Source organism: Myodes glareolus, chromosome 24, assembly GCF_982192425.1.
Source record: "Myodes glareolus chromosome 24, mMyoGla1.1, whole genome shotgun sequence".
Taxonomy (NCBI): Eukaryota; Metazoa; Chordata; class Mammalia; order Rodentia; family Cricetidae; genus Myodes; species Myodes glareolus.
The window spans coordinates 9,250,474-9,269,189 of NC_142049.1; the positions used below are offsets into that span (position 1 = coordinate 9,250,474).

The 18,716-nt window shown below is 43.8% G+C and overlaps 1 protein-coding gene across 29 annotated transcripts in view; it reads left to right on the plus strand.

Annotated features, from left to right (window-relative positions):
* The window catches only part of Dlg2 (discs large MAGUK scaffold protein 2), a 1,777,227-nt gene that overhangs the window by 1,747,535 nt on the left and 10,976 nt on the right, over positions 1-18,716 (plus strand). For 16 of the 29 annotated variants that reach the window (XM_085683002.2, XM_085683006.2, XM_085682999.2 and 13 more), the window contains 6 exons: positions 607-706; positions 3,968-4,009; positions 10,886-10,936; positions 11,774-11,875; positions 14,235-14,407; positions 18,593-18,702. In XM_085683002.2, coding sequence (XP_085539128.1) covers positions 607-706; positions 3,968-4,009; positions 10,886-10,936; positions 11,774-11,875; positions 14,235-14,407; positions 18,593-18,702 — 578 coding nt within the window. Of the gene's footprint in view, positions 1-606; positions 707-1,491; positions 1,538-3,967; positions 4,010-10,885; positions 10,937-11,773; positions 11,876-14,234; positions 14,408-18,592; positions 18,703-18,716 lie in introns of all 29 variants that reach the window. The other 13 variants (XM_085683007.2, XM_085683008.2, XM_085683020.2 and 10 more) reach the window with 3 other exon arrangements.

Consider the following 18,716-nt stretch of genomic DNA (forward strand, 5'->3'; position numbering starts at 1 on the left):
TCAAGCTAGTCACTAACAAGGATGTGAAGCTAAATTACCTTCTGAATTAAAATGTTACCCTATAATTATTATGTATCATAAGTCCACTTGCTTCCTTGTGCAGCTTTAATTAAATCCAAGCTGAACAAACACAAATTCAATTTTAAGACAGCTAGAGGGGGGAGAAAACGACCTTTTTCATAATCATTTTGTGCCTGACAGTGATAACATGAGAACTGTATGGTGTTCTGGGCGGGTATCGCCTAGTGTGATCTCAACACCTAAGAAGTGTGTTGATTTGAGGCATTCAGAGAGATCCAGTTACTTATCAAAGGGGACGGCAAGCTGTTGAACCAGGATAGTCTGGCCCTCCCCTTGAAACATCCCCTCTGCCACCATTTATCTGCAAGAGTGTTCTGACTGTAAAGCCATTTCCCAAGGCGCCATTATCAAGAGCTGGTACTGCTTGGAATTCGAGTCTGCCTCTCGCCCCCTGCAGCACCTCCATTGCGTGTCCGCTTGCTTCACTACAGCCCTGTGCTTTTACAAACTAGTTGTTCTGTCAGCATGAGTGTGACAACAATTAGACGTCCCCTGTTTTTGCCCCATGCCTTTTCTCCTTCACAGTCATTCAATGACAAGCGTAAAAAGAGCTTCATCTTTTCACGAAAATTCCCATTCTACAAGAACAAGGAGCAGAGTGAGCAGGAAACCAGTGATCCTGAACGTAAGTAGATTCTGAAGATAATGTCACATGCAACACAAGAAAAAAAATATCTTCACGGGCAACACTCATGACAGGCTGTCCCACGACACACCAAGGCAAACAACACGGCAGGCAGGCAGGGCAGGTTTTACTACTGTGACCGGTGTTTGACTGCAGTCTGGATCCTTCCCTTCCTGGGGCTGTGTTTTGCAGAAAGTGCTAGAACGGGTCTTGGCAAAGCTGGGGCTTCAGGTCCAACCAGCATCTCTCTGTGACCAGGAGTAGGTTGGGTTTGATCATGCAAGTCCCTAAGGCTTGAGAAAAAAAAAAAATCTGTTCAGACATATTGGATTACATCGCCACATATGTATTTTGTCTTGAATGCCAACTTGTTTGAAGTATTTCAATGACTTTCATTGAGTATTGGCACAGTGGTTCACTCTTGCTCTCCAGGAAGCCATTGAATACATGCCGAGAAGAGAGCTTAGAGTGGTGGATACAGAATTTGTCATGGGGACTTCCTTTGACAGTGGAAAAAAAAATTACAGTCACTGGTCATCTTAATTTCCCCACAATCTCTGACTTCAACCTTTTGAGTTGATTTACAAATCAAAAATTTTCCTTTTATAACGCAGCTCAGGGAGTTTGGGGTAAAGGTCATTTCAAAAGAAAAGCAAGCGGGATCCAGATTGCCTGGGCAACACGGTCTGTCATGGTAGTACCCGTGTCAACTCCACTGACTTCTACCTTCCTCTTCCGTGGCTGTTCTTCCTCTCTCATTGCTCTCTCTGGGGACTTCCATGCAGGACATCCCCGGATTAGGTGACGACGGTTATGGAACAAAGACTCTGAGTAAGTTTCCAGGAATGGTCACTGTTAACTTTTCTTTTCCTTTCCTTTTGAGTTTGGCTTTTGTTCCTTTTCTTGAGGGCCTTTCATTCCTAGCATGCACACGATACGAGTTTGATTTGTTACCTAGCTGTGAATGCTCCTACGAAATAATTTTCAGTCATTTTGTTCTGCATGTCAGCATTTAAAAGCCAAGTGTGTCAGGCAGTCTAACTCCTGCTGTGGGCAACACCTCCCCCTTTCTGGCCATGTGACAATGGCCAACATGGTCTGGATGCCCATCAGGGCATCATTTGCTCAGCCACCAACTTCCTCTCAGGGAGCAAAAGACCATGTTGCAAAGAAAGGGTGAGCGAAGTGTTCTAGAATGGCAAAGTAGAAATATTCTTTATGTTCTTTCTTCTGCCTTTTCAACATGGAAAGCTATAACCTTGCCCGATTCTATAATTGACCTATACTTTGCTGTTAATAAAGGAGCTGTTTTGTAATCAAAAGCAACATGCATTCTCGAAGAGTAAATATTAAGACATCTGAGCCTTAATTCTTTGTTATTAACTTTGATTTTTTTTTCTGACTTGCAGTGATCCTGCTTGAACCGTTTGTATGATAGTTTTAGATAAATATTAATACCTTTGCCTATCTGACTTACCAACTGCATAGGGTTGTCAGGGCTTCATCTTGTAGTGCAGAATGAAAAATAAGATATATTAAACCTTTACATTTCTTTCTGCTTATTCATATCTTTGGTCTATGTGTTGTTGCACTCAACAATTAAAAACAAGGATCTATGTCTCAATCCTACACTATGATTTTGCCCTCTTTAATCCTAATCCCACTCTAGAAGAGCCAATGAAATAAGAACAGAATGTCGTATCTTTTGCAAATGTATCACATATTCAATTTTGTTGTGTTTGTTTTAGTGTGATAGCTACAAGAGATACTTTCAGTTGTTCATTTCATTCTATAAAGCAAAACACCATTGAGCTGGACTTCACATTCAGGGGCTGCTCACATAAGCCTGTGCGTGTGGTGATGCCTGTCTTCGAGGGTTCGAGTTTAGACTCTCAGCCGTCTGTTTTAGACTGGAGAAAACAAAATCTGGTCAAGGGCTGCTCTCGCCTTAAAGATGAAAACTTTATCTTTAAAAGATGATGTACAGTGTGCTGTGAAATTTAACCACTGATTCCAGCATCATCTGGATGGCACCACACACCATCTGGGGGAATTTATACACTTTCAATTTGGAAAAGGAAAGTGATTGTTTTAGCTTATCACTAATACTAAGCATCATTAAAAAGTATGTAATTGCCTGTTGGATCCAGAATGTCCAGATGTTTGCTTCTTCTGTGAAAACTGGACAGATTTAATTTATGAAAAAACACATCAGGGAATCCTCACATCATTGTGTCTAAGGAGACAAGATAGGAACATCCACAAGGCGCCATGAAGCAGGGCGTGTGCCCAGACTGACAGCACAGTTCTGGCCATGAAGCAACACAGAGGAATGGTTTGAAATCAGCATTTGCTTTGATTTTCGTTAGTTTTATGCTACAGAACCAATCTCCTCAGCAGACCAAAAAAAAAGTAAAGCATTTATTTTTGCTTTTACAGAAGAATGTAACTTCCTTTTCTCTCTCTTAAGTATTATCAAACAGTTGAAAGCCAAATAGTCACATACTTCGTTTTAGTGTGATGGCACATGAAGAAGCTGATAAGTTATACATGACCAGCTCACCAACTGAACAACACACGTATCTCCGCTGTTAGACGAGGCATAATTCATGCCTGATCTTGCACTGAGTACCAGGCCATTTATCTTCTGCCTGCTCTGTTCTCCCAGAATTTAATAGCTATTCAAGCAAGGATCGTAGACTAGAAACTAAGCCGTGAACCATTTCTCAGGGATTCACTATTTCCTCCTGTATTCTCTACTCACTGCAGCAGGAGAGAGCTTCAAAAATCCCTTTTACACCTGAGGATTTGCTTGCAAAGTGTTTAAATGGAAAATCAGAGGGACTCCAGGGAGCAGTTGGCAAACACAGTCTTCCTTCCTTCAAAATAACTAAGGACTAAAATAGATACAGAAAATCGCCTACCCAACAGTGGACACATACTGTCCTCCACAACTTCTGGGAAATCAGGGCTCTATAGATACGTCATTTATAGAAAGAACGTTACCTGGATTGCCATTGTTTGCTGTTTGATAATTAAAGGTACTTTCTCACTTGCCGAAAGGAAGAGACGGCAATATTGTGCAAAGCGGCCATAAAGTTTTCATCTTTGTCTGATCTGGGTTCTCTCAGTGCGGTTCTTCTGCAGCCTCTCACTGCCCTTCTGCTCACGTTCCCAGTAGCTTTGCATGGGTGTGTCCTTTCGGTGCTGGCTGCTCTCTGACGCTTGATCCTTCTTTAATTTGCTGTGCTGTCCTTGCAGAACACGTCTCCTCTAATGCCAGCGACAGCGAAAGTAGCTGCCGTAAGTCACTGCTTGGGCTTGTGGTTCTTTCCTTTGCGGTGGCCCCCATTGCCTGTGGCCGTTATTTCAAGGCTCTTTCCTCCTGCTGCCTCTTATTGTCACCCTTCTCCAAAGCAAATGGCTTGAAACAGAATCAGCATTTGATGTGGAAAAACACAAATGACACGGGGGCCAGCAGGGGAACCTAACATGATTTGTGCAAGCAGGCCCAGAGTTTTCTAAGCCTGATTCGAACCTCAGCTGGTTGTGACCCCATAATGGAGGATTTTGACTTTCTATTCCCCAAATCAATTTAACCACCGTGGAGGAAGGGAGAGGGTCATGATTCTATTCTCCTCCACATTTTGCCTTGTCCCTCCTGCCTCTGGAGCAGAAGCATTTCTTACAGTGCTCCTTTAGATCGGGTGTCTGTTATACCACTTCCTCCCTGATTAAGATTTTAAGACACATAACATATTTATGCATCTCCCCTTATTTGGGGGATAGCTGGGACATTGATGGAAAATGCTTCATCTAATGCTGAAAGAATTTCCAAAACATTTTAGGTCACAAATCATAACTGAAAAGGTAGGTAACTATTGAAAAATGTTCTCTGCCTTTCTTTGGTCACCTCAAGCCATTTGCTTAGTGTATGGAAATATTTACCAGACAATAAGCACATCCTTCTAATCAGCCCTCATGGTTTCCTGCTGCCTACTTCCTGGTCTTTGGTTACTAATCTAGGTACCTATTACCCCTGGGTTTTTATAGTATCTTTAATATTGATTTGCACTCCTTAGTAAAATGGGTTCCCCAAAAGCAATTGTTAAAGGGGTCAGAAAACTGCTGGGCCAGTACAGGACCCACAGAAATGAATACCAATGCAAAAAAAATTGGTATTGTCTTTTGCTTAAAAATTAATTGAAAAGTAAAATTGTTTGGGGCATCCCTGTCCTACCCCATTAAAGTATGGTACTTTATAAAAATTGTTGCTTTTGAGGCAGAGTACCAATTAGTAAGAGTAGCCTCGAGTGGGGTGTTTTGAAGAAGCAAACTATCGACCAGTAGAACACACACATACACAAGACAGAGAAGGGTGTCAGGTCATGGTGAGGACCAGAAAAGAAAGGTGACACGGACCAAAGATAGACTGACAAAATTGTGGTGAGGTGCCCAGGCAGAATGTTAAAGTTGCATAATTGTCAAACTGCTGAACCCCATTGAGTCTCACTGATGGAAGGATTCAGAGTTCTTATGTTCAACATGGTTGCTTTCTTCCTTCTCTTGACCCAATGTTAGGAGAGGGAAAAAAAATGCCTGTGATTTTCAATTCAGATAAGTCAAGAAGGAGGAGGGGTCAAAGCTTGTCTCCTGACTCCGTGGGGAAGAGTAGGATGCACCTGTTTAGTTTCATGAAGATCACCGACAGCAACTTCCTGAGTTTTCAGTGCTCGGGGCTTCATTCCCTTCCAGTAGACAGAGCCGTAGAAAAAGAACATGGCGCCCCTTATTCTTCAGTCCTCTTTATGGGGTGTACTACTTCTTTGGGAATTACATTTTTGGAATATTTTTTTCCAGAACCTAAGTCATAGAATTTAGGCCTCATCTTTGAGCCCTTGGGGTAATGTCCTGGGATGACACCAATCTCCCCCCTCCAAATAGTAGCTGCATACCAATATTTATTGCGGGAATAAGGAAGCAATTGCTTATGCCATAAGTTACCTATGAGACGACAGAGAGTTGGAGCTGAAGCCATGATGGCAGTAATGCAGATGTGGAGTATACTCATTCATTATGTTTGGGGTCTCCAATTATAGAGGGCCAGACATGCAAGGATTTCCTCCAAAGCTAAGAGGAGCATTAACTGATGCATTTGGCGGCTTCTACGTGCACGATCCCATTTCTCGGTGCTTTAAAACCCAGTACGAGAATCGATGAAGCCTGGATCTCACTGTACATGTACTGGGAGAGAGATCTTAATAAATGAACAGGAATTGTAGGGACCAGGCTAAAGTCTGACAGCAGGTGCATCCGTGCTCCTCCCAGATAGGAAGTGCCCTGTGCGCTAAGGTTTGGAAAGCAAGAACTCGTGTCAAAGAGACTTACCATGAGGGGCACTGTCACAGCAAAAAGGCAGGGGCACGGCCAAGACATGTGTTCCAGAGAGAGGCAATTTTGATATTAAAATAGACTGTTTTATTTCTAGTGGATTTCTGGCTTTTGCTATGATTGAGACTAATCTTAATCTCATGAATGGCAGTACAAATATAGAAAGACTCCTCTCTGTCACTGTGAAAACATTGCCTGTTCAATCTGGAGCTGAGGCGGCTTTAGAAAACGTGGAGGATACAAAGCAGACTGAGACTACCGGACTGCACAGAGCACCGAGCACCATTCACGCCCCATTCTGGGGACACACAGCCTTACACATGCATGCCTATAGGCCTCCACTTTGAAACACAACTCAGACATCTGCTACACCAAATTAAGCATTGCAGGATTTTTTTTTAAGTCCAACTGTATTGAGTAGCATCTAATATGTAATTAATTAACAGGCATATTGCCTAATTATACAAAATACCACTTTAAAACCTTAACTGTTGGATAGTTCCATATTTCTTTCCACCAATAAAGTGGTAAAGTTAGGGCTCATGGTTTTGGCCCTTCTGTATATACCTTCCAATTGCCCTTGTGTTGGGATGCAATACATACCAAACAGGTATTATCAGGGCCAGTCAGACCCCCACAGCTGATGACCAACTGTCTCAAAGCTTCATCCAGTTCTTTTTGCATAATGGTTGTTATGTGGGAGTTGACAATTTCCTTCTTGCCCACCAGTATTCACCAGTTAAATTAGAATTTTCCAAACGAGGATCTTGAAGAAATATGAGTTCAATCTCTGAGAGAAGGCGATCCAAGACTCTCCTACGAGAGTCGGTGGCTGTGACTCCCATACTCTTTCCCACTCCCCTTTTCACAAGAATTGTCCATGGCTGCATTTAGTTCTTTCATTTTTATTAACTCTTTAACTTCTGCAATGACGCTGTTATTAGGTAGGTCTTGAGAGCCTACTTTCATAGGAGGGCAGCCAGAGCTGTGTACCTCACTGATATGTCATAGCCCCTAAGTTGCAATGAGACCTTGTGATTCTGGCTCTCACGGACCCTTTACTCCACCAGGTGGTTCCTAACCCCAGCGTCCTGCTGTTGAATGTGGTACTCTGAAACCGTTCTGTACCACTAGTCAGCTTATTAAGACTAAAACTAGCTGGGAGGTGGTTAATCCAGCATTCAGGAGGCAGAAGCAAGCAGGTCTTTGTGAACTAAAAGTTAACCTGAACTACAGAGTGACTTCCAGGACAGCCAGAGCTGCACAGTGAAACCCTGTCCTGGAAAAAAAATTCCCAGGAAAGCTGAAAAGACTAACAAGGCACTTATAGTGTTAGCTATATACTAAGCCCAATTTCAAGGACTTTCTGGTGGTTAAGTAATTTAATCTCCTGACTATACTGTGGAGAAACAAAGCTAACAAATAGATTTAAATCAAATGTCAAGCGTAACCAATTGGAAATAGTTACTTGAAGAATTGTTTGGAGGAGCTGAAGAGATGGCTCAGCAGTTAAGAACAATGGCTATTCTTTGGGAAGACATGAAGCTGCCCATAACTTCCATTCCAAGAGAATCCAACACCCTCTTCTGGACTCCACAGGCACCAAGAGTGCAAGGATGCAGAGACATGCACACAAGGCAAAAGATCCAGACTAATAAAAGAGGAAAGCTGAAGACGTCCCTTCAGACAGTGAGTGCTGTGCATTCCCTCTGAGGTACAGGACAGAGCACCGCCGTGTGCCGCAGAGGTGCCCTCTAAGAAGCACATCGCCTAACCTGCCCTGACGCTAACGTTCTCTGACTCTGCGAAGCAGATTGGTTCTTCATAGCCACCAGGCATGAGCACTAGGAACTAAATTTAAACCATTAAGTAGAACATGACTAGCGCGGACCCCCACTTCCCTCCTCTCTCTTCTGTTTTTTGTTTGTTTGTTTGTTTTCTCTTTCCCGAAGGCTCACTGGGGTCTCGCGCTAACCACGTCTCTCTGCGACTGGTTCCTGATGCACACACCCAGTTTGTGCCCAGTCTATTAGAAAACAGCTCTGCCGAATGTCTGGCAGCTGCAAACCCCAGTGTGTGCTGCTTGCTCACTGCCAGCCATAAAGTTGCCAAAACAAGACCGAGAATAGGTTGTACCTTTTGCCAGCTGTTATTCTGAGCGCCAAACTCTTGTGACAAAAGAAAAGAAAAATAACTTCCAAGGGTGACTACGGAGAAGATCTATCAACAGGGCGCGAGAGAAGATGGAAATGCTGGTGTTGACAGATGGGCCTCTTCTGGCCTCCTGGCCACCCTGTCCTCTTCAGACCCACGGCCATTGTTCACCGCAAGCTCTATCATTCCCACAGAGAAGCCGACATCTCCCGCCCTCCTGGGGTAGTACGATAGACTCCACAGAGAAAAGCAAGTGTGGACTTAAATCTTGGCTTTACTACTTACTAGCTGAGCAAATGAGCCTCATCAAATTCTCCGAACCTCAGCTTCTCCATCTATAAAATGGGTCACCAGAGTACCAATTACCAAAGAAATTCTATGAAAACAAGAAGCCAGTGGTTAGGAAAGGAAAGTCCTTTGAGGCCTGAAGAATGACATAAAGACATCGATTTTTCTCTCTTCGTTGCTCTAGAATTTTCCCTTTCCAGTCTGTCCCTTTGGGTTTTTTTTTACTTAAGCATGAAAATTGGCATAAGATATTGAATGCATAGCTCTTACATAACCCCAACTTGGACGGCTTCTCCACGGCTTCCTATGCTACCCAGTACCTCGTTGCACGGGGCCATGAGGATTGGCATGTGTAAAGAGTTCCAATTACTCCCTGCCAGTACTGCTGCTCTGAACGAAAGCCAGTTCTTTCTGAAAAGACATCCCCAAAAGCACTGGACAAACAATTCTCCCATCAAAGCTGGGCTTGTGTTGGTTTTCAGAAGCACAAATGATGCAGACCGACACCAGATGTCTTACTCAAGATTTGCGTTCAGAAGAGCCCACTGGGGTGACCTGCAAGACGACTGGAAGGGATTCAAATAGAAGCATGGTGTGCTATATTTATTCAGAGGAAACTGCATTTCCCAACGTGAAACGACCCCACTCACAGTCATGCCGAGTAGGACTGTTTTTTCGCAATGGCAATCACGCTGTGAGTTCTCTGACCTCTTACAAGCCCAGAGTCACAGTGGAGAGAGCGCTGCACGTTTGTCTTCATGGAAAGGCTGGTGTAGAGGGCAGCCTCTGACATCCGTCCCCTGATGTGTGATGACACCGGAAGCTTTGTCTGGCTATCTGGATTCTCCTTTCATATGATTTTACCAAGCCTTCCCTATGAAGTCGGAGTCCAGCACTGCTGGCACCAGTGAGCCATGCGACTGTCCTGCAAACTCTCTCTCCACGGTCGTCTGAGTGGCACCGACCTATCTCCTGGCGTCTTCAGACCAGATGACTGAGCCGTAGCAGCAGTCGCTTGTTTTTTATCTAAACACTGGCTTTGTGTAGTTTAATTTATTCACACAGAATCATTCTTTCCCTCCATAGATAAAATTCTGCATCACCCCATACCAATCTCCTTCTGATACACGTGGATGCCTACTGAGCACTTCTAGAGCAGCCCTGGACAGGTGCCATTGTGGAGAGACACCAAGTCTCATTGTGCCTTTAGGATACAGTGTGGCCTCGCAGTAACAGTACCAACAGCAGTACCCCCAGTACCCTTGGGGGTAGATGGCAGGCATGACTTCAGTTGGCAGCCATTTCTTACCCTTAAAAATGTACGAAAAGCACATCTTTGCCCTGTACCACTACCAAGGTTCCATAGAAGGCCGCCATGCCTTGCAATTACAAACATCAAAGAACTTCCTGAATCAAGGGCAGTTGTTGAAACCACTGTGTAGTTACCACATTTGATGGAAAGAGCTCGCTTTCCCCTAACTGGAGCTTTAAAAAAGAAATTGGTATTGCATGCTAAGTCTGTTTGGGATGGACAGTCCATAGACTATAGTACAGTATAGCATAGCATAGCATAGTATAGTATAGAATGGTAGAGTATAGAGCAATGAGGTTCGCTGTCTTTTGGCCTTGGAAAAACACCACTCCCCATTCCTCCTCAAATGTCCCCTCTAGCACACATGGATCTATTTTCAACAGCCCTAACCTAGTCTCACACCAAAGGCTGACCAACACTAAACCCAATGCAAATATAGGAGCAGACCCTCTGGGATCTGCAGCTGACCCGAGACCACCCAAAGACCACTCATTTGATCCAGCATATAAACTTCATCTAATACTGATTATCAACACTGAACTTAGGCTCCAACGTGGACCGTAGCTTCACCGCCCACCCAGAAGCAGAGGCCATGCAGCAAACGCTGCCGGTGATGCTGGCATCTTTACAACATTGCTCCTCTTAGTTCTCATTCTGAAGCTTCACGGCAGGAGTTAGCATCCATCATAACCGATAGCCTAGGGCATACCTCTCAACTCGGAGTGGGGACCAGGGCTTGAAGGCAGGGATTTCCGCATGCTAAACATGTGCTCTGCCCCACAACCGTAACCCCGATGTCCTCAGTCTGAATCTAATGTAACTAACCATTGGCAGACTCCTGACTACTGCAATAACCAGACACTAGAGCTTTATGAGGATGAAGGATTGTTGAATGGTTCAAGAAGCGAGCGTAAGGAAAATTAACCCTCAACCGTAGGTTTATTGTGTTTCAGAGCAGAAACTGTAGCTATCGAGTGTGGCTGGTTGTTTGACAACTGTAATTTTCCTTTTTTTTTTTTTTTCTTTCTTCTCAGGAGGACAAGAAGATCTCATTCTCTCCTACGAACCTGTCACAAGGCAGGAAAGTAAGTTTCCAGGCAAGCCCAACTTCCTGATTCCCAAGCTATGACAAGATGACACCAAACTCAGCTTAATACTCAGTTGCCCCAGATCGGGGCTCAGTAACAGCTCCCAGGAGGACAGAACAGTCCTTGAGAGGCATGGCCTCGCTAAGAAGGCAGATGTCTTACTTAGGAACCTGAGCCGGAGGGCTGATGAAGAACGGCCCCAGGAAAGCTGACGCTAAGCCCAGTTTTAAAAAGGACTTCCTAGCAGACCTCAGAGGCCGGTCCCCTGCAAACTGCTCCAGGGGTCTGAGCTTCTGTAGACGTTTCTTCAGAGGCTGATGGTGGCTGACAGAGATGTGGCAGAGAGTTGCACTACATAGACTCAGATGCGTTCTAAAGCACTTAGGAATCAGGAAGCCCCCATCAGAGGACAAATAGTGTCTTCTGAGGAAAAGGACAGATGCGTGAGGAGTCACTGCTACTAATGATGACTTTAAACAATGACCAAAAAGCTGGTTGGTTCCCCTGCCCCCCAGGCTCCCTATTTCCGGTTTTGACATAGGGAGGTAAAGCCCAAGAGAAGACACAAAGTTCTGCCTCCATTTCATTGGTGGAGCTGCTCTATACCCTGTGAGCAAATCCCAGAAAGCAGTAAAGCCAATATCCGAGGGCTAAACATCAGCCATTCTGCATGAGGGTTTTGTGGGTCGTTTAACCCCAAGTGAAGGAAGGCCTTAGCATTTCATAGCTGCTGGCGGTTTGCCCTGAAGAATCACCTCTGCAGAGGCGCGGGGCTGCATCCGCACTACAGGGTTTGAAGTGACCCTCAATATCATCTTCCTTTCCTGTCCTCAGTCAGCTACACCCGGCCAGTGATTATCCTGGGCCCCATGAAGGATCGAATCAATGATGACTTGATATCTGAATTTCCTGATAAATTTGGCTCCTGCGTGCCCCGTAAGTATCTCTTTTCTTTTCTCTGGGCCCACATTTGGCTCCTTGGTGGGCGATCAAGTGTAATCTTGCTCCTCAAGGAAGAGTCTTTGGTGTGATACAAACATCATCAGGTACCTGTTATCTGAGCACCCGACTTAGGGCATCTGCCTAACCCTTCTGATCTGGGGTGCCACACATTGTTTTCTATTGATAAGGACTGACCTTCATCTACAGAAGACAGCAAGGCCTTCTGGAACCTCCCTGAGCACTTGAGGCAACATGCTATTTATAAGCTTCAGTGGGATCTTCTAGATTGATTGAACCACCGCTATAGCATCTTTACCCATAGACCAGGGACGATCAGAAACACAACCTCACATTGAAATCATCTCTGGATGACTTAGTCCAGTGTGTCAATCCTCAGCCAAGTAGTTCTGGGTTATCAGAAGGTGTGTGGAGGATGTGTGTGTGTGTGTGTGTGTGTGTGTGTGTGTGTGTGTGTGTGTTCTCTATCCTGTAGGGCCACTGCAGATTTCAGACTTTGAGATTATAGACAACTAGATTTCCAACTCCCTCTGAACACAGTCATTAATAGCCAGTCTGTCTTACCTTTCTCAAACACCACTACCACACTTCTCCTCTCTGTCTTCCCTCTCACACAAAAATGACCTGTGCATGGAGATGGGGCCACTGGGCAGTCTGAGTTATTAGATAGAGGCTCTTCCATCTGATCCCGACAAATAGCTCCTCTCTATGAGCTTTTAGTTATTGCTGCTATTGTTTTAGATTTATAATTTCAAATATCTCAAACATTTCAGTATACAGATTCATTCTAGGGTCGTAAGAAAAGAAAGAATTCCTTGTATGCAGCACACAGAAAGAGGGTGGGGAAGGTTGCTGGACCTCAAGAGAAGGTTCCCAGCAGGGACTCTGGAAAGAGGCAGGACAGCTCCTAAGAATGTCTTAGGTGGGAAGAGGCAAAGGAAAGCCTGGCTTGCTTTCAGCATCTGACATTTGAGAGAAGGAAATCAGAACCTTAAATAGAGTTGTGTTTACCCCTCTACCCTGCACACACTCCCCTTTTTCTTTTTTCATGGCTAGCACTATTCTATGGGAATAAGTACATACTGATTGTACAGGATTTGAAAAATTATAAAAAAATAAGTTAGCCAAAGAATTGAGAAGTATAGAGAATGTCACTTAATAACCAGAAACAAAATCATCCTTCCTCCTATACACTTTTCATGTACTTATATCTTTAAATCTAAGTTGTTATAGAACAATTTAAAATAACTATATTCTCAAAAAAGTTCATAGACAGTTTTGGTTTCTCCTCCTTTACAATACTATGGGTTAAAATAAAATGTAATTTTGTGTTATAAATTACTATAATCAATATATTTGGGGATACGTTTATCTTGACTTTTGATCAATTTTAAGATTAAATGTTTTTTAAAGTGATTCCAAGATTGGATTAGGTCAACTGTTTAAAGTTGTATAGCTAAGATCATTTTCCTTTTGTCATCTTAATAAAACATTGACATAACATTGTTGTATTTGCTGACTTTCGGTCCCAGAACTATTATTCCCTTACTATATATAATTTTAAGTACCTAAACATATTCATAATTGCATGCCCATCTTTCCCCTTAATTCTCATGGCACGTTTTCTCCCATCTTTGATTTATTTCTTCATAATCTATTTTGTTCTATGTGTTTGTAGTGCTAAATATTTTGAGGCAGTGGTTATGTGGGGACAGGATCTCACTATGTAGTTCCGACTAGCCTGGAACTTATGACCCTTCCACCGTTGACTCCTGGGTGCTAGAAGTGCATGTGTGCAGGCTCATATTTGGGTGCTGGGCCATATTGTTGAGTCTGGACTTTGTTATCTTTATATATTTTTATAAAGCAATAATGTACTGACAGGTCAGCTTGTTGTGTGTATAACTTGTTTTAAAAGCAGGCCTCAAGTCAGCCTAGAGGAGTCTTCCAGGTGTGGCTAGATGTTGTGGCATTTTCTACCACCCCAGTGCCCGATTTTCTGTGAGCCGCGGTATCTTCTAAAGCTGAGTGGCCTCAGCATTGAGGCAGAAAGGAAGGATACAGATTTTCCCTCACACGTTTCTCATCCCTTATAATCACAGCTGCGCCCTGTCTATTGTCTGATACCTCAAAGAAGTTATTTCTTGTGTTTTGTCCTGTTTTATCCTTACTTATATGGGGTGGTAAGACTGGTATTCATTACTGTGCCATGCCCATCTTATTACACATGACACATCTCCATCTGTGTCGAAGGAATCGTGGAGAAACTCTCAGACAGAAAAGAAGTTCATAATTATGAATGCATCTTACTCTCACTGTTTCTTATTTTACAAAGATACTACGAGGCCAAAGCGTGACTACGAAGTCGATGGCAGAGACTATCATTTCGTCATTTCTCGAGAGCAAATGGAGAAGGACATCCAAGAGCACAAATTTATCGAAGCTGGCCAGTACAACGACAACTTATATGGAACCAGCGTGCAGTCTGTGAGATTTGTAGCAGAAAGGGTAGGTCTGCCTGTGTCCGCCGGTCCTCTTGAGACTCTCTGAAGAAGGTTCTGGTAGCAAACTTTTCTGATCATTGCTCTTTCCTGATTGCAAACTAATATCCATGGAGAGAATTACCTTAAAGCAAATGCCATTGATTTCTGACTACCTTGTAGATGGAGGGAAGGGAAGAGACCCTTTAGCCCAGACAGTTCACAGCCTGTGGTGCATGGGGACTTGGTTTGTTCTTGGCTCACTGTCCCAACCCAGGTAAATAAGGCTGAACTTTTTAAGGAAGCTTTGCTAACCCTTAGTTGCCTGGTTACTCTGAGTTTTTCTCTCTGGAAACTTAACATTCTCAAGGTGGAAGGGAGACCCATGGGAGAATGATCCAGCCTGTTGCTGCTGGAAATTTTTTGGCTTAGAATGGGCATTGATGCTGAAGTTCCCTTCTTCCTGTTCCTGACAGTATCAAAAGCATGGGAAAGAGATAAATATTGAAGGGAGACTAGGTAGGAAACCACTTTATATATAAAGATGTGTGGTTAATCTATAGCAGGAAAACAGCTGTCTGTTTGGCTCAGTGTGATTCCTCCTTTTGATGTTAATCCCAATTTTGATATAGTAATGAATTAAAGCAACTGTCCTCCTCCACAGAGACCCAAAGTAACAGGTAGATCATTCCATTTTAAGGTGAATGGGGTAAGAGAAAACTGGCGATCAGAAAGAAAGAGGAGAACCATACATTCACAGACCTGAGACAATAGCTGGAAGCAGAAACAAAAGATCTTGGCAACAGCATCTCCGAAGCCAGGGGCGAGGTGTCTCCTCTTGGCAGGAGTAAGCATTACAAGGCGCTTCTCAGCAAACTAGACTCTGGCAACGCTACTACAGGAAAATTCCACTTAGATAAACAGCCTGGAATCTAGACAGTAGCCTTGTTTTGGAAAAGAATTTCACATCTTTCTCCAGAAGACATCCAACTTGCCAGACCCAGGAACCACTTGGAGAACAGAGCTCCTGTCTGGATCTGGACTCCCCTAGGGGTCAGAGAATCTTGCGTTTTCCCTTCTTGAAACCCCACATTCATTCTACTACTCAACTGAATCAGGGGGTAGCTGGCTTGTGATGTCAGCTGAACCCAGCAGAGTGACTGTGACCTATAACCTGCACTGTAAGGGACGGGTGTGGAGACACAGACAAGAAAGACAATGATGTCCTTATTAGGAGAAGGCTACATCATGTGTGGCTTCATGCCAGTGCTGGGACTGAAGGCAGACACTGGGTGGTGCTTGAGAAATTTTGCAATGATGTCACATTGACCATCGGCAAACAGGGATAGGGCACAAAAAAAAAAAAAATTTTGCCTGGATATATTCATGTCCACTCAGCCTCACTCCAGGGCAGGCACTAGAGCTCAAGGGGAAAACTGACAGCAAAAGCCCCAGCTGTCCCATCACCAAGGACAACGCTGTTCTCAAGAGGACCCCTGACTAACCCTGGCAGACACCATGCCTTCAGCCGAAGGGAAGAACACCATGATTCCTGCCCCTGTCCTCCGGCAGTCATACCGCTACCCACCATTCCACCTTGTCAGGACCAGCAGTGACCAGCACAGAGGGTGTTTCTGTAGTCCACTGTCCCCTCTCCCCATGCAGTCCCCTAGGGTCATGCCACTGGTCAGAGGAAAAATGCTTTAGAACCTCATCAGCCAGTGGTACCCTGGATCACTGGTAGCAAGAACACCACCAGCGACAGAGGAAACGCCTCTCGCTTACCAGGCAAAAACTCATGAACATAAAATAACTTTTAAAATTTCAAACAAAAACTGTAATTGATAGCCTCAACAGCTAATTAGATCCATGGATGAAGGTTATATGAATAGCAAGATGGATTTTTAAAGACAGCCCAGTGAAACAAAACTTACTTCAAGACATTGGCTGGGACCTTAAACACTGGTAGATGAGATTACCTCAAGCTGTTTGTACACATCAAAGGGAACCATCAACTAAGGAGACAACGCGCAGGAGGGGAGATTGCCAGCTAGACATCTGACATAGGGATGGGCTCCAACATGTGTACAGGGACACTAAACACGTGACAAATGATTGTAATTGTTTTAAATAGGCAAATGGTATGAACAGACACTTCTCAAAAGAAGACATTAGATGACCGGCATATATGTAAATGGTGAATTCATGAGAAAAATAAGTCAAAGCCAACTTAACTGCACCCCAGCAAAAATGACTATTATGACAAAAGGAGGACAGAAAGTCAAAGAAATTTTGATATTCTGCTGGGAAAATGTGAACTTAGCACAGCCTTCATACAGAGCAAAATGGGGAACTTCGAAACTGAAGCCAGGGTGGAGATGGCTCAATGGTTAGGAGCACTTGTGGCTCTTACGGAGAACCTGAGTTCGGTTCCCAGCACTATGCCAAATGTTCACAACCGCCTGTAACTGCAGCTCCAGTGGATCCAACACCCGTGACCCCGCCAGCACCTACGCTGATGAGTACATACCCCTACATACATGCATACACATAATTAAAAACAATAAATCTTGAAAGTTAGATATACCTGAACTATCTGTTCCTGCTTCTGGCTACAGATCCAAAGAGGAAAATGAGCACATCAAAGGAATTTTTCCAGCTCTGTGGTGCTTGTGGCAATGTCAGTAATATAATAGCTAAGACACAGAATCAGCCTAGGTGTCTGTAATAAATGAATAAAGGAGATCTAATAATGATGATGATGATGATGATGATAGATAGATAGATAGATAGATAGATAGATAGATAGATAGGTAAATAGATAAGTTGGTAGAGGTAAGTAGGCAGACAATCACCGCAATAAAGTATTTTTCAGGCCTAAAGAATGAAAGCATACCATCTGTGGCAAAGGAATGGTTATTACATAAATGAGATAAGCCATTCACACAAAGACAAGTCCTACATATTCATTCTCTTTCATGTTAAGGAGTATTGGCCTGAAAGAATAGTAATCGCTAAGGACAGAGAGGTGTTTGGTTAGGAGAGGGTATATACTTGACTCGGCCAGTGCACTGTCAGCATCTATGGACGTGCTGTACTGCACCCTATTAATGGCTCTATCGACGTCTTCACTAACATATCAACATGAGGAAGTGTAATGTCTGATTACATAGTAGTACGTGTCTAGTTTTCTCTTCCAAGCAGCTAGAGTCTGCCAAGCTATATGGATCCTTTCTAGTCAGTAATCTGGAAAAGTAGGTCTGTTTTCCTCCTTGAACATGTAAACGCAGCTGCGTTAAAACTGGGAAAATACTGGCTAGTGCGTGAGGAAATAGCACACAACATCTTACGTGTAACCAGTGCACTTCAGAGAGCAAACCTGGAGTCTATTACTTATGTGGTCAGGCATGAATCCTCTTGTGCATCTCATGAGCATCCCAGTGGTCACTGGACTCTTCCATTTTGTACACACATGAACTGTCCCTGTATTCTTGGTTTAGGACTGCTGCTACCTACATAAAAATGCCTTTTTTTTTTCTTGTGTAAAGATCTCCTAGCCTCAGAATAATAAGGCCACTTCTCTCCAGGAGGTAGGAGGTGATGTGGCAAATGACTCCTCTACCAGAAATATTTTATGAAGCAGCTCCCGGCACTGAGCATCCAGCGCTCTGGAAGCCAGGTGAAATGAGGTGTGCTGTACAGGAGCGGGCTTTTGATCTGCTAACAAACAAGCTTCCGCACCCACTGCAGAGTCAGCATTTGACAATGTAAAACTAAAGCCAACGCTTCTATGTCTGCCTTCCAACATATATGTATCACGACAAAGTGCACATAAGAACTGAGCAAATGTATGGAATTGCTTGAGTTCCTGTGATCGCCATCCTTACAGGTTTCACACTTATGCAGAATAGGAGGATGAAAGGGCTGCTCCAACCTGCAGTTCTGCCCACGCTCCGGAGCTGGGTTTCAGGCTTCCTCCCAGTGAATTTAGGGCCAGTAGTGCTTAGTCTTCTCTCCTGTAAAATGCAGTCAGCAATACCTACATCACAGACCTAGAATTGCTCTTTGGAGTTTCGGGTTTTTTTTTTTTTTTCAGTCTTTAAAAACCCAGCATTTCATACCTCTCTCTAAAACATGCTTTAGTTTATTTCACTGGACACTGGCCTTTTCTCTTGCTGCTTCTAACCTGGTGCTTTTCTTACCCTTCTGCCAGGGCAAGCACTGTATACTTGATGTGTCGGGAAACGCGATTAAACGGTTACAAGTGGCCCAGCTCTATCCCATCGCCATCTTCATAAAGCCCAAGTCCCTGGAGCCTCTGATGTAAGTAGAGGGCC